At 34.0% G+C, this 15,513-nt stretch overlaps 1 protein-coding gene across 1 annotated transcript; it reads right to left on the reverse strand.

The window, feature by feature from the left end:
* Positions 1-9,115: 9,115 nt before the first annotated feature.
* Positions 9,116-12,278, reverse strand: LOC128675291 (uncharacterized). Its single transcript, XM_053754598.1, has 2 exons — positions 11,894-12,278; positions 9,116-10,214 (listed from the first exon to the last, which is right to left on the reverse strand). Exons 1-2 carry the CDS (start codon positions 12,206-12,208, stop codon positions 9,675-9,677), a joined length of 855 nt encoding a protein of 284 aa, XP_053610573.1. The 5' UTR covers positions 12,209-12,278; the 3' UTR covers positions 9,116-9,674.
* Between the last annotated feature and the right edge of the window lie 3,235 nt (positions 12,279-15,513).

Genomic DNA, 15,513 nt, shown 5'->3' on the forward strand with positions numbered 1-15,513 from the left:
CGTGACATCACGTGGCGTTTTCTTTAAACAAACATTGTTTTGTAATAATACTAGCAGCCCGTCCTGGCTTCGCTCGGGCAAATCCATAATAAAATATACACAAAAATGTTCGCTTATGTATTTAAAAACGCATCAAAATCCGTTAAATTAGCGCAATTTTAAAGATCTTAGCATATAAATTCAAATTAATTTATTAAAAAAAACAAACACAAAACATATATAAAAAAATATATAGGGACAGACAGACAGCGGGAAGTGACTTTTGTTTTATTATATGGCGACCTCGGTGGCGCAGTGGTAAGGTTCTTGCTACTGAACCGAGAGGTCCCGGGTTCGAACCCCGGTCGGGTCATGATGGAAAATGATCTTTTTCTGATTGGCGCGGGTCTTGGATGTTTATCTATATATTTATTTGTTATAAAATATAGTATCGTTGAGTTAGTATCCCATAACACAAGTCTCGAACTTACTTTGGGGCTTGCTCAATCTGTGTGATTTGTTCTAATGTATTATTTATTTATTTATATGTAATCGTTTGGTACAATGTGGGTACAATCTATATTTAGGTTTCTTTCTTGGCCCTGTGGCGTTGAAGCCCAGGTTCCGTTCACATTTTCATCTCCACATTACCAGGAGGAAATTCAAGGGATAATGTTTTTCGGATTCCAGATTAAGTGACTTTTTAATTATACTTAATCTATATTCAGACTTATGTTATGTATAAATTTAATTATTGTATTATTAACATTTGCATGCTGTTAAAACTTATAAATAGAACAACTGTATTATGATTTTCAATAATAACCGGTTTAAAAGTAACACGGGTTAAAAACGTGAGCTACCCTTTCTTTGTTACAGTCGGGTAAGAAGCACAAAGCAAGTAACAAAGTTAAATAAAAATCACAAACTGCATTAGTTTGCTGCTAATAGCATTGCATTGCATCAGACAAGGTGGCGTGATGTGACGTCACCAATCCATTAACTATAAGCACTCAAGAACAGACCTAACTACCTGTGAAATTAGCACCATAATTGTATGCTCATTATTCGCAGTACAGGAAAATGTTAGCTGCATACAAGTGCAAGAGTTTGTTGTTTGAAAATAAACTGTGTGTGTTTAATTTTAAGGCGGATTTTGATTTAATTTGTTGCCATAAAGAGGTGCCATTAAGTCTGCGTGGCAAGACAAAGTGGAATATTCTTCAAGTCGCTGATTAGATACTTATATCGACAGATAAAATCGATTATTTTGTAGTTTTGTTCTTTGATTAGAATTATTCTATAGTACTTAATACATTTTATCATCCTACAAAGGTCGGGTGATTAACTTTCTTCTCCCTTCATAATAATCAGAGAGAAGATCTCCTCACGATGTTTTCCTTCACCTACTAGAAATGAATCGGATTGGTAAACAAACTCATGTGGCACGAGTAGGATTCGAACCTGGGAACTTTCGGTAAACCAAGTAGTAGACCAAGTTGACAAATAGACATGCGGCCCCAATGGACTTAGCAATTTTCTAGTTCAATTTTATTAAAACAGTCGTATCATGTTTTATAACACATCAACCATACTTAAACTCTTAACGTATGAAGGTTAAAGTGTCAGGTTACAGATATACATACAGACAGACAGTCGAGCCGCATGCGCACCGCAACTAGGTCTAGACTCAACCTTGGAAGCCTAGATAGTGTATATACAGAACATTATAAGTCACTTTGACACGTGACATAAAAACGACAATAAAATGACTCATATTTTTTGTTACACTTGACTATTTTTTATGTAGGTTCCCTACGTGTCTGCGAAACTTTATACTGCGTTTTTTGTTATACTGAACGAACACCTTATTCCGATATTTTCATAGTACAGTCAACAGCACATTAAGATACCTTGCATGAACCTCTATGGCGCGGTAATAACGACGAGTTTGCAAAGAATTTGTGCTTTAAAGGTATGTATACAATATATATTTTATTCTGCGCAGGTTAAAGCTAACGTCGAAGTTAACTAGTGCAAGAGTATTGTTATTATGTTAACATTGCAATACGTTAAACAGATTGAATCACCCAGACCCACACGTGTGCTATCTTTAGTCCTGATAAATTATCTGGCGGATAAGAGGTGAAAGGTTACGCAGACGCGTGGCAACTTCTATCTTATAGACAGCTGGATATGTAAGTAATGACTTGGTGTCTGAGTATTCCTCTCTCCCTCTAATCCTTGGTTGTATTCGGGACTATATAACTCAGAGAAACCCAGGATTAGCATAAAAGGTAATGCTTAAAATTTCGAAGATTTAGCTGTGATTTCACAACCGGCTGTGCCTGCCTGATGTTAACCCTTCATGGGAATGCTAATATTGACTATCAGCTGTCAGGGATGTGTCCCTTAATCGCCTCGTACTACATCCACAGGAGTGTGGTCCTATTCTAGCTAGAGCGCGAACTCACGATTTGCAGATGTGTAGACGAAATCTGTCTATGTATATAAATTTAAGAATATTCTATAAACGAGACTTGTGTGAATGAGTCACATCTTCTTTTTTAATCATTCACCTGCACACAAAACTCTTAGGAGACCCATTTTAATTAAGACAATTTTCCATTTTTCCATAAAAATTATTGCAAAAGTTTAACAATAACAAAATTAATTACATAAATCACTGAAATTATCAAAAGGGCTCTAGTTTGAAAAGGCTTAAAACAATAGCGCCCCGCAAATGTTTCCTATAAATTATACTTGACTATAATTAAATTACACAAAGCAAATTAAAAAAGTATTATTAGGAAGTGAGTTCACCCCTTAATAAGGGCTGCGTATAAACTGTTATTAGTTCCTTTGAAGAGTACAATTTGATTTAAATCATTACTTTTTGTTGTTAATCACTGCGTTATGATTAACATTACTGGCTATTGATTTAGTGATAATAAAAGGACTACATTTAGGTACAACTCTTATTTTTTGTCCCTTTTAGAAAGAAACTGGAAAAACTACTAGCTGCCAACCCGGCTTCGCGCGGTTTAAATAGGCTGCTGTTAACTTTCGTAATAATATTTTCTGAAAACGGCATCAAAACTTGTTGCGTGGTGTTTAAAAGAAAAAAAATCTTAGAAACAATTTATATCCAATCCAATTTTGCATTTTATATTATGTAGATAATAGATAATAGGTAGAGTGATAAGGTACCTTACAAACTTTGTGAAATTTGTCTGTAGAAAATAATACAGTCCTGATTTTGGTGCTGTTCAGTCGTTGGCTTACCAAGCATCGTGCCCCACCTGTCCCACTTCCAGCACCATGGACCACAGCGAAGCTATCGACAATGTAATTGGCCACATATTTGTCTCACATTATATAAATAGCCATAACGACTCGAAAAAATTAGACTCATTTAAGGTTACTGAGCCCAGATTTATTTTATTAGTATAATCAGATAAGTTACCGTGCAAGGATCTTTATGCTTCGATAACATTGGTCATTGCATTTGCAATGAATGGATAGTGATATTATATGTATGTAATGTTGTCAAGTTCAAATTCAAATCACTTATTCAGAAATTATGTATAAATATGACTATGTACATTATGTATATATTATTAGAACAAAACATTGTAAGAAACAATAATGGTAAGCCCTTCTGACATGATAGGGACCAATACTGTTCAAGCATTTCTTCTCAGCAGTGGTCGTTATATATATAGATGTGAAACACAATTAGACACAGACTTACACAAAAATATATGTGAAACGAGATGACCAGTTCAAGGATGAAATATTAATTTGTAATTAAGTCGTAATTCCCAATGCCTACCTGGATAGGTGAATTTGTAAACAGTTTTAATACGAAATGTTTATAAATTATGTAGAATATGAATGTAGCTTGTTGTGCGGTGACTGTACCTAACACATAAACGCACTTTTGTCTTAAAACACTGAGGTATTACCGGCTAAACGTTATCAGTGATATCAAATCACTTGTGTTTTCTTAACCCTGACTCACGCATCAGGCGATGAAATGACTACGTGCCGTTCAACATGACGGACAAACATAGACTTACTAGCGAGCCGGCCCGGCTTCGCACGTAAATCTTCGGAAACAACTAAATAGCAGTGAAAACTTCATCAAAATCCGTTGCTTAGTTTAAAAGAAAAAAGCTTAGATGTTGACAGACGCGATGGGCGTCTTTTTAACCGATTTCCAAAAAAATATTTATATACTATGTAGTGATTATGTCATGTTTTTGCATCAGTGTAGGGCAAAAGTTCTTCTCTCTTTCTTTTCAGAATTCGTAGTACAACTCCGTTTGATTTTTTGGATAAAAAATACTCCATGTCTCTATTTTCCGTGTTCAAAAACAGTAACACTTTGAAGATTCTATTAGATTTCATAACCGCCATACTGCCTGACGTCAATCCTTGGAAATGCTATCGTTGCCTATTAGCTGCCAAGGCTATGTCCCTCAATCGCCTCGTACGACATCTAAGGAGTATATGGAGAGTTTTCTCCAAAGAAAAAGTGAGCGTCGTGTAGTATCAAGAAGTGAAGGAATTAGCTATTCACATTTTCTTTTATTTGTCTGGTGTAACTATCACTTTCCTGGGCCCCTTCTTCCTTCTATCTTTCCTTCTATAATCTAAAGCCTTCCTGTCGTGTCAAGTGTCATAACATATCTCGCATTTTCAATATATTTAAAAACATTTCTTTTTTTCCTATTCGGTTTAGAACTACTTCGTTACTAATTCTTTCTCAGCCTTAATCCTTTCCAATTTTAGTACGTTTCGATTCCAGTCTTCGGTTTTTAATATAAGCACAGTATAGCAGGACTTGTCCTTTATTTTTTTTTTCATTTATATATTTACAGCTATACATACATCGCGTTACATAAATAATATGGTAACTCGCGTTCACGTGTTCACCTTGAACTGAGTCTGAACTTTCAAAGGCTTTTGAATAATTTATTTATTGGAAAATTACAGAATATGTACCCAAAAGTTGAATACTTACTTAATTTTTCTTATAAAAACATTGGTAACGAAAAGTTAATAAAATTGGCTTTATGTCTAAAATTTCGTAGTCACCATGACCGACTATCGAAGTTTTGTATTCAATTCCCAGTGCCGGCAAAGATTTGTACTATTCTCTCTTGCTGTTTTGGTGTGGCTAGTTGCTGCTGTGTGATGTGTTGTGCTCAAAATTACAGTGAAAAGTGCTATAACATTGTTTTGTTCATTGGTCGTCTCTATGTTTACGTCTATCGAACAAGAAATATTTCCATAAACTGATAAAAACAATACGGTAAAAACCAGTTTGTTTAGCAGTTGTTACCTTTTAGTTTAAATTTAAAATCAGTGTATTTTTTACTCAATCTATTATCGAAATATTATACTTCTGCAAAATGTCATAAACATTGATAATATTACATCTTTACGGATAACAATAATATAAAAACAATATTTATCTTAGATATATCGAAGGATACATTTTAAACCTTACTGTATGAGAATAAGGGCTAGTCTCGTTGGTAAACACATTTGGAGTAGTGACAATAGGATTGCGCAGATCTATATATATTATAGCCGGCGACGGTATGTCTGGGTTGTTTGTACGAAGCTGTATGTATTGCTTGTAATATTATTATGACTATGGTCAATCTCATAGATAAATTGTACCAAGTACCAATAGATAAAATTATGAGTAGTTTTTACTGGAGTCTAAGCATAAGTGGAGCCACCTCTTTCGTCTATCGCAAGAGAGATTACCAGCCTACCAGAAGGGTTTAAGGGTAGATTACCAGAAGGGTTAATTTTTTATTGATATTAATTTCATATACTTTAGTTTTAATTTAGTTGTTCTTTGTTTATAATTAGTTTAAGTTTAGTTTAAAATGTGTATATGATTTATTTCATAAATACTGGCTAATTTAAGCATATTGTGTTCTATGAAAATTATCATACAGAACTCTTATTCCTTGAAAAGTTAAAGCACACTTTAAGATAAAGTATGTTTTGTCGCTTTCGCACTTTACAACATTTGTCTTTGACAGAACAAAAAAAATGTACCTTTAGCTAAAGTATGCTTTAACGTTTTTAAGTTAATAGTAGTGTTCAAATGTGGGACTTTTCGATCACAAGCAAGCATCATAACCGCTCCACCATTGTTTAGATACTTCATCAACCCACATGATACGATAGCAAATGATTTCCTTGGTTTTCAAGTCGTGATGCCTACATCTTGGTTACACGCAACTAGACAATTATTCCGTATAAGGTAAGACCACTTATTTACCATACAACTAATATGTACTCACAGATAGTTATATCTTAAGTATTATATGTTGAGATGAGTACACGATTATCTGGCCACAGTGTCCTACATAGTACAAAACAAAGTCCTCTGGCGCATCTGTCTGTTCGTGATAAACTCAAAAAGTAAGAAAGTAAGTACTGTACGGATTATTCACGTGGTTTCAACAATCGATTCCTGAGGTTTAGATGTACAATTTATTACTATTTTTAACACAAACTAGCTGCGACCCGGAGCTTGGCTCCCGTCAGAATTTCGGGATAAAAAGCCTATGTGTTATTCTAGGAGATTTTCTACCCGTGCACCAAATTTCATAACAATCGGTCCAGTAGATAATGCGTGAGGAGGTAACAAACAAACAAACTTACTTTCGCATTTATAGTTATTCTATAACTTCCCAATATTAGTTGGAAAGTTGGGATTAGGTGCCTCTAATTTTAAAATTCAAATTAATTTATTTTGTGAACATACACATGTTGATATGATAAAAATAAAAAAGTCAACGCAAACTGACCTCCATAAAACAGTGAAAAAATATTTGTGACGTCCAGTGCACAGCCTGCAACCATAGAGTACTGACGATGTCATAGGTTGGTGAGCATGACTCGCAATGTGACTCCAGTCGTGACTTTGTCTTAGCTGTCAAAATATTGACAATCATCATATTCGTCTGCTGTTTCAATGTACGACATGGAAACACTAGATAATTCTTGTTTGCAATCTTTCAATTAAAAAAATTAGGTATATGCCATAAAATTATTGATTTTTATCATTTCATTATCCCTTACGAGGTAGACAAAACCTAGAAGAACAAGCTTGTAATGCTAGCTGCATTACAAGTTTTAATAATAATTATTAATAATAGTTTTTTTTAATAATAATTATTATTCACTAAAATGTGAATTTATCATTGTTGGTGACAAAGCTTAGTCATAATATTGCTGGCTTCCACTTGTGGGTGTAAATCAATTAATTGTCCCTTGTACGGCGTTTACTTTGAATTATAAATGTTATTATTGACGATGGTTATAATTGAATATTACTGACTCATTATACATCAAAGGAAATGTCGGAAATTGTATTCAACAAGCGGTTTTATATCACTTTTGGTACAATTAATGTTACTTATGGAACACCATATTGAATTGGAAAATTTATCGAAATGTGTTGTGTTTGTACATAAATGTTGTACTCTTTGATTTGATGGATGCTCGACTTTCTTGTTTATCACTTTTATAAATCACTAAGGTTCGGTAGTTAGTAGTAAGTGTTTAATCTTAACCGTATAGTTATGTAATATTTTAATATAGTTTGTTAAATCTAGATGGCGCTGTTCGAAATTAGAACTCGACATGGTTTCGTTTTTGCTATATACCTATGTGTAAAGATGCATTGATAATAAATGTCTACGTTCCGGGAGTTTTGGCTTTGATTCAGATCACCCAGGCTCGGTATACCTTTGGCCAGTAAGGTAGTAAACTATAACTCTTTATAATAATAGTACCTATAGATTTATGTAAAGGAAAATTTCCTAAATTCTTTTTTATACAAAAAGCAAGTATCTTTTAGTAAGTATAAAAAAAAGATTTAAAATTCATGTAAAATTTTCCTAAAGAAAATATTGTATAAATCCGGAAATAAAATACATTTACTTACTAATTTTTATTATATTTGAATTTAAAACAATTGCTATTTGTATTGAATAGTTTAATTTTCTTATTATTCAGCTATATTCAGTAATTCATTATGATATTTAGATATTTTGTACATAGGACAACATGTTTTCTGATAGGTTTAGATAACGACAAGTTTGTCTGATGCAACTGTTATGACTTATGAGTATATGACTGTCTTATCTAGCGTGCAGCTGGCCTCGGTGTGGTTTTCGAAAATGAGAAAATATCACGGTTGTTTATTTCCACGTGTGGCCAAGAAGCTCGATTATCCTTTGTCCTACTTTTTGCCCACAGAACAGCAAAAATTATAAGAAATAAAACAGATTTACAATTTAATAGGCGTTTATTCACACCCCTGAAACGTAGCATAGAATTCTACACTTCAATTTTCAATATGTTATCATTCAGCGACTCTTTTGACTTATTATTAGGATAAATAAATCAATTTCCGTAGGTAAGCTGTAACAGCTTACTTTATTGGGAACAAAAGAAACAAAAAACAGCGGTATAATATACAAATGTGTCATTTGGTTTCAAAATATGTTTTTCTTCACGGCAAATAATAGTCTTACATATTAAACCGTGAGTGCTAATTTATTTATCAACGAAAAAACTTCCGAAATAGGTGGTCTTAAGCAAATTATGAGGAATGATCTAACAGATCGCATGGCAACGAAAGCGTGCTTCAACAAGCAATCTATTGGGAGCAAAAAATAAGTGGCTGATGACGTCAAGTGGCGTGATCACTGCACTGTAGATCCAAACGCTAACCATCGCGACATTAATATAGAAACAAATAAAAATCTAGCAACAAACGAAGTAATAGTTAGATAAAGCATCATTAGATGCAACTGTTGGTAATGGGAACGTAACAAATGAAACTACTATTAACAAGTCTTTATCGACCATTGCTGATTACTTTAAAGATGCGAAAAGCGGTTTGGAAGATGAATGGTAATGGATGGAGAACCGGTTTTGGTGTCGCGTTTCGAGTAATTGCTATAGGTACATCGATTCGTGCGTCTACTCACGTACGCAATGTTCTAGATTGATCGATTGCAAAAAAATGAGGAAATTTTAAAGAAAATGTGGCGGTCTGTTGCACTTTTCTGCATGGAATATTAAAATTGTATTTGTTTTTTTTTTCTTTAGTTACGGACGATTTTGTGCGCCGTTCAGCACTCATTGATTGATGTTACTCGACATAATGATGGATATTATTGCTTCTGAGTAATAAATATCAGCTGAAAATATAATCTTATGTAATTTGTTTTTCTAATGACAATTAACATGAATTGATGAATGAGAATGTAACTCAATTTCCATAAAATCAGCACATGCAAAATTTATATTTCTTTTCGCACATGGATATTAAAGATACGATATCACGTCTTTAATCCTTACGGGGTAGACAGAGACACAAGAGAAACTTGGAAGACATTTTATCGTTTGCTAATATTATGATGTAAAAGTTATTGATTACATATACATATACATACATACATATAAAAACATATGAAAAATTATTAACTAGAAAATTATTTTTGTCTGTACTTTTGATATTATACAAATGTTAGATTGTGCATAACAATTACTATTCTTATCCAGTATTTAAATGTTATGTCCCACTGTTGGACAAGGTTCCCCTCCTTTTTCCTCCAATCGTCCTAATAACAAATATTTTTAACAATTTATTTAGAACTATCTTCTAAAATTAATGGATTTTCTTCGGCTGTCATAAGGACTTCATACGGTCCCGGACCATATTTCTTCATTTCTTGCTCAAAGAGAATATTATTTATAGCTTGTTTGATCATACTCTGTGTCCTCTCATCGTGTTTTCTCAAAGAATTAGCTATATATTCACCGAAACTGTCACACTCATCTTTCTTTTTGGTGAGATTCGAGCTTTTGATTAGTTTTAAAGTCTCTAAAATTTTACTGTCAAGTTTGTTACTGTTAGCGGTAATAGGTTTTTTTCTAATTCGCCTTGTCCTAATAAGCCTTGGTTTATTAACCGATTGGTGAATGTACTTTGTAGTAGGTCTGACGAATTTTGTAGTACTTGGTTCCTGTTTAATATAAATTAATTGATGTTCCTCTCCCTCATCCACCTCATTTTCTTCTTCTTCCTCTACTTCTTGTTCTTCTTCTTCGTGGACTATTGTATCGTTATTTTCATTGTCTGATTGGTCGTCCTCTGCTTCCAGTTTTGTACAGCGTTTATAGTCCTGTAAAAAAAAAACATTATTTTGTTATTACTTCTTACGATTCTCCGAATAGAACAACTTGAGGATCGATAAATAATTTTGTAATTAGGTGCCAGTTATTTGAAAAACCTATATAATATTCAGCGTTTTCAGTAGTATGTTTGTATTGCCGATATTTAGGTATAGAAATAATGAATTTTTAAACACAAAATAACAGTTCACGTTGCTATGAATAATTGATTCTGATTCTAATTGAATGGCACTATTGGTGGTTTAAGGATTTGTGTACATTGTTCACAAATGTCTGTTTTTCCTCCTACTTGCAAGAAAAACGTATAAACAGCACTTCTATCTTAAAAAAAGGAACTACTTATTAATTTTCCATATTTTTTTCGTTTTCCATTTATTATTATTATTAAGTTTTCGCAAAATTTCATGCTAGCCCCACTGGTTTCCCCAAAAACAAAACAATAATAACAAGCAATATGATAACGTTCTCTATTTGATACACAACAGTGCCAACAGCAAGGTCAACCTATCAAAACCGGTTGGTTGTGCAAACAAGAACGCGCTCCGATTATTCATAGATTTGCTTACTAGACTATTGTTCCTGGCAGTAATTAGCCGCGACCCACTTCGTAACTATACTTTTATTTGACATATTGAAATGAATACTATTAATGTAGTATATAACAATATTTATGTACCTAAAGTTATTTTTTGCAACCACATAGTCTGTATGATCCAAAGGTTGACTTGATAATATTTTTAGCATCGCACTTTTACAAATTGTAAATAAATATTAAATAAATAAATATAATATTTTTTATTTTTAGTCTTGTAATTTATTTTTTACTTGTAATATGGCAATTAGTGGCTGCAATAAAGATTGTTTATTTTTAATTTTTATTGCCCATAAAAGTTAATATACGTCATATAACAAAAATAAGATAATGTATGAATCAAACTTGCGAAGTTATCTAGAAGAAGCTGATTGGGATATTTTGCAGTAATAAGTAAAGTAAGGATATTTGAACGCTATACCGAGGTAACTTACGAACTTTATTAAAAGTCGAATAACAGTGTCAGCTGTTATGTCAGTTCAGTACTCATAAATTAAGTTTTATTTTAGGGCTCTATCGAATGCTTAGTTTTCAAAAGGAAAATCTTCAAACAAAACGGTTTAAGAACCGGTGACCTAAGGTTTAGGCCCATGAGAGAGGAGTTCACAGAATATGAATAATTGTATATAATGGTTCATACATAAATGACAAAACAAACAAGACAAAAACTCTTGTGTAGGTATTATTACCTATACGTTAAAACGTTACTTTTTAGAAAACATGTTAAAACAATAAATGAAACATTTGTGTAGTTATATTTTAAATAGGTATTGCACGACGCACGTACATTCAAAGTTCAATTTTAACAGCTTATAAATGGTTTTTTAGATAATATTAAGTACTTGAGACATATTTATTGCGAATACGGCTATAATTTCAAGAGATAGACTCATTATAAACAGGTTATTCGTGTCATTATGTGTAGTTTCTACTGTATACAGCTGAATATACCTACAAAAGATACTTTTTATCGTAAATCTCTATTGTTCACACACGAAAACTAAACTAACACGAAAACATTTACCATTTACGCGAGCGAAACCGTGGATAATAAACTAGTTTTACAAAAATAATTACCGGACTCCCAATGACATTATTTGGGATATGCGTCGGCAGGAAATGCATATAATCGTATAAGAACCACGACGAGCGCCCGCCGCAGCGAACCTTCGTCTTTTCCCTCCGCAGCGAAGCTAGGATCGAATTCATTTTGCGCCTCAGGTCCGCTATGTCGCAATCAAAGATGGCCGCCATCTCCGACCAGGCCTCATACTTAGTCGTTTGCTTTCTATACGACTCATGTGCTATGTCCCACAATTCTGGCCTCTTTTTATATTCCTCAACTAAACGTATGACAGTTGATTGAGACCATCCGAGTCCTAATTCCACCATTTTGAAAAAAGCGAGCCGAATTCGCGACCGACGTGCTCGCTCGTTCGCGGCGCGCGGCTACTGAGGGGGCGGGCGATCGGCGGCGGCTCGGGATCGTTCGTGTTCGTTCGTTCCTCGTTCGTTCCATTCAGCCGTGGACGGTAGAACTTTGCTCTCGTCACGCAAAATTTTTGTTCGCTCGTGCGTATTCTCGGCAACTGTGTTCGTGCATTCGTGTGTTATAGCTAAAGAATAAATGGATAGGTCAAGCGCGCTCAAAGTTTTACTAACACTGAACCACTTCCAGTAAAGTTAAACATGAGCAAACCTGCATCCTGGTTGACAGTTATTAATTAATCGCACACACGCTAGTGAACATATTCACTAGCGTGTGTGCGATTAATTATCACTAGACGCGGTAGGTAGTCGTGAAAAAAGTCATGTCATATGCCTTCAGACGACTTGTATAAAATCTCACATTAGTGTTAGTGATGAACACAAATATCCTAATATTATATCCAAACTTTCGAACATAACTTCTATTTAATTTAATAATAAGCGTCGTGTGGTTCCGCCCTAGAATAGGTCCACTCCATATCAATCCGTGGTTGTCGTACGAGGCGACTAAAGGACACAACACAAAGCCTTAACAGCTGAGAAACAACGATAGAATTCCCAAAAAAGGTTGACTTCAGGTTGTAAAATCATAGCCAAATCTTCCAAATTTAATGACAATTTTGGGACGTCACAGCTCCGAATGAAAGGTGGAACACGCGAAGATGAGAGAATTAATTAAGATGTATGTACCTAAGTTACGTCACAGCTCGTTAGTAAGACAAGACAATAGGGCTCCAGTAGCTAGGTTAGTGCCAGCTATGTTAGATAACGGATCAGCTATAATAGCTAAACAGTTGTACACTAATATTCTGTTAATAACTGGCTTAAATTAATTTACTGTGTTGTAATTGTAACCGATACTAGTTCAATATTTGTTTATTTGACCAAATTTCAACACACATTTATGAATATAAGTACTTATAGTTATTTGTAGTTTCTAGTAATCTTATTTAGTAATTACTAGTGGCCCGTCTCCGCTTTGCTCGGGTAAAACATGATAAATTACACACTTCCTTAGGAATCACACTATCTATTGGTGAAAACTTCATGAAAAATTATATAGAGAACACATTCCCAAGGAGGGTTCACGTTAGGCAGGCAGCCGGTTGTAAAATCACAGCCGAAACTTCAAAATTTTAAGGTTTTTTTCCGCTGAACACAGGCTTCGCACTTTTACACTATTGACTTATTTTAAGTACACATTTATTACAAAATCCCCGTGAAAATATTGACTTTTCCAATCCTAATCTAAAACAATATAGTCAGAAACAAAAAAAACTATGCCACCTATAATAATATGCGACCGAATCGGAAAGGCATACCATAGTATACCAAACAAATTTATTTCGGGGTCTTTTTATTTTGGTCATATTACAAGGGCGCGTTTACACGTCCATTTTAAGTTGAACCTTAAGAATTTTCGTTGCCAACGGAACAGGGTTGAAAATTTAATTCTCGGAGGTCAAACTGCATCGGTATAGGCATTCAATGAACGCTTGAATGAGAGGGTGCGACTCACCCTCCAAAAGTTAAGGGTAGGTCGTGATTAAATTAATGAAATTCTATTTCGGCTGAAGATTTCGTTTATTTTATGTTTAAGGCCTAACTTTTTTTTATTATTTAAGTGTTATAATGTAATCTTTAGTCTTTGTGTGGTGCCCACCCTAGGATAAAACCACTTCAAATCTTCCAGCGAATGTCCTAGATAATAACAGCATTCCTATCAAGAAGATACACGTTAAGCAGCCAGTCATAAAATCAGAGCCCAATTATTAATAAACCTTTTTTGCGAACCTCGTGCTTCGGACGTCACAGCTGAAAATGAAACCTGGTATACGTAAGGAAGTTTTGGCTCTAAGTTTATAATCAATTTCTAAAACATTCGGGAACAGACCGTTTTTCATATAAGAAAATCTTTATAATATTTTATTTATCGTTACTCGTAATTCAATTAATATTTATTCTACTCCTGCGATTCGTACAAATTTATTGCGCAATTACGTTGCATTACAGCTATTAAATATTGGATTTTTGGTAGAATACTTGTTTTTTTACTGCTAAATAATTATATATTAACATAAGGTAGTTTACTTTTGCAGAATGATAATTTTGTGCAGATAACACAAAGAGAAAATGTTAATATCTTTATAAAATGTTAATGTCTATATAAAAATGTCAAAAACGAGTTACGAGGCTTTCCCATTGGACCTGTTGTCCCTCTAACTTAGGAACGGACTTTAGTAAAGACTAATTAAGGGAAACCCCAAAACGGCTGAAATTTTGCTACAATAGACAATATAGTGAGCTGACCCCAAAATATGAGGGATGCCTTCCGACAGGGAAGGTATAAGTATGATTAAAGTAAGGAGAAACACCATAAATTTGTCGTTGTAGCTCATAACTGAAGGTGGATTATTGCCGTGGTGTAGTTTACGTAAAAGTGTATGCGACATTGTCAGATGTGCAGTGGCACTTAGTGCTCTTTATTACACTGTGGCAAAGGTCTGTTGAAAAATTAGAACAACAATACAATTGTATGCGAAATTCAGAAAATATTGCATATTTCGTATACGATTTACAATATTCTGGTCTGGAAGCGAAGAGATTCGTCGCATAGGCTCGCAACCTATCACAGAAAGCGATCGATTTCTGATTACTGCCTTTCAATTTGTATAAACTGTTTTTTGATATTATTTTAGCCAATTTGTAATTGGCCTTTCTTATTCTGTAAGCTCTTTATTAGTTAGTACCAATTGTACCGTTGACCAACTTATAAAATAAAATGAATAAATATACAAATATCTACGACACTATAGGGTGTTTCAAAACCCCAATAACCAACATTACTCCTCCACCAGTAATTGCGACCAGAAATCGACAAGAGATTAAAGCGGGATTTCTTTTCAAAGTAAAATTTATTGGCAATAAACTTTTATTTGTCATTAGGCTTTACATAAAAGAAAAACGGACAAAGCATCTGAATTCGGTATATACTACGGCTCCCTTATTATACAGGGTGCTCGTAAAGCCGGGTCCCACCTATTTTGCACTCGTAAAAGTGCCACATAAATTTGACGTCACAAATGCTTCTCTTTGTTGTTGGGAGCTGAACGTAGGGTGACCACGTCGGCAGTTTTGACAGTTTTTAGAAGGAAATTTATGTTTTTGTTCTTGAAATGATCTTGCGTATTTAGATGCAGTACCTCTAC

The sequence above is a fragment of the Plodia interpunctella genome, chromosome 14 (assembly GCF_027563975.2).
Source record: "Plodia interpunctella isolate USDA-ARS_2022_Savannah chromosome 14, ilPloInte3.2, whole genome shotgun sequence".
NCBI lineage: Eukaryota > Metazoa > Arthropoda > Insecta > Lepidoptera > Pyralidae > Plodia > Plodia interpunctella.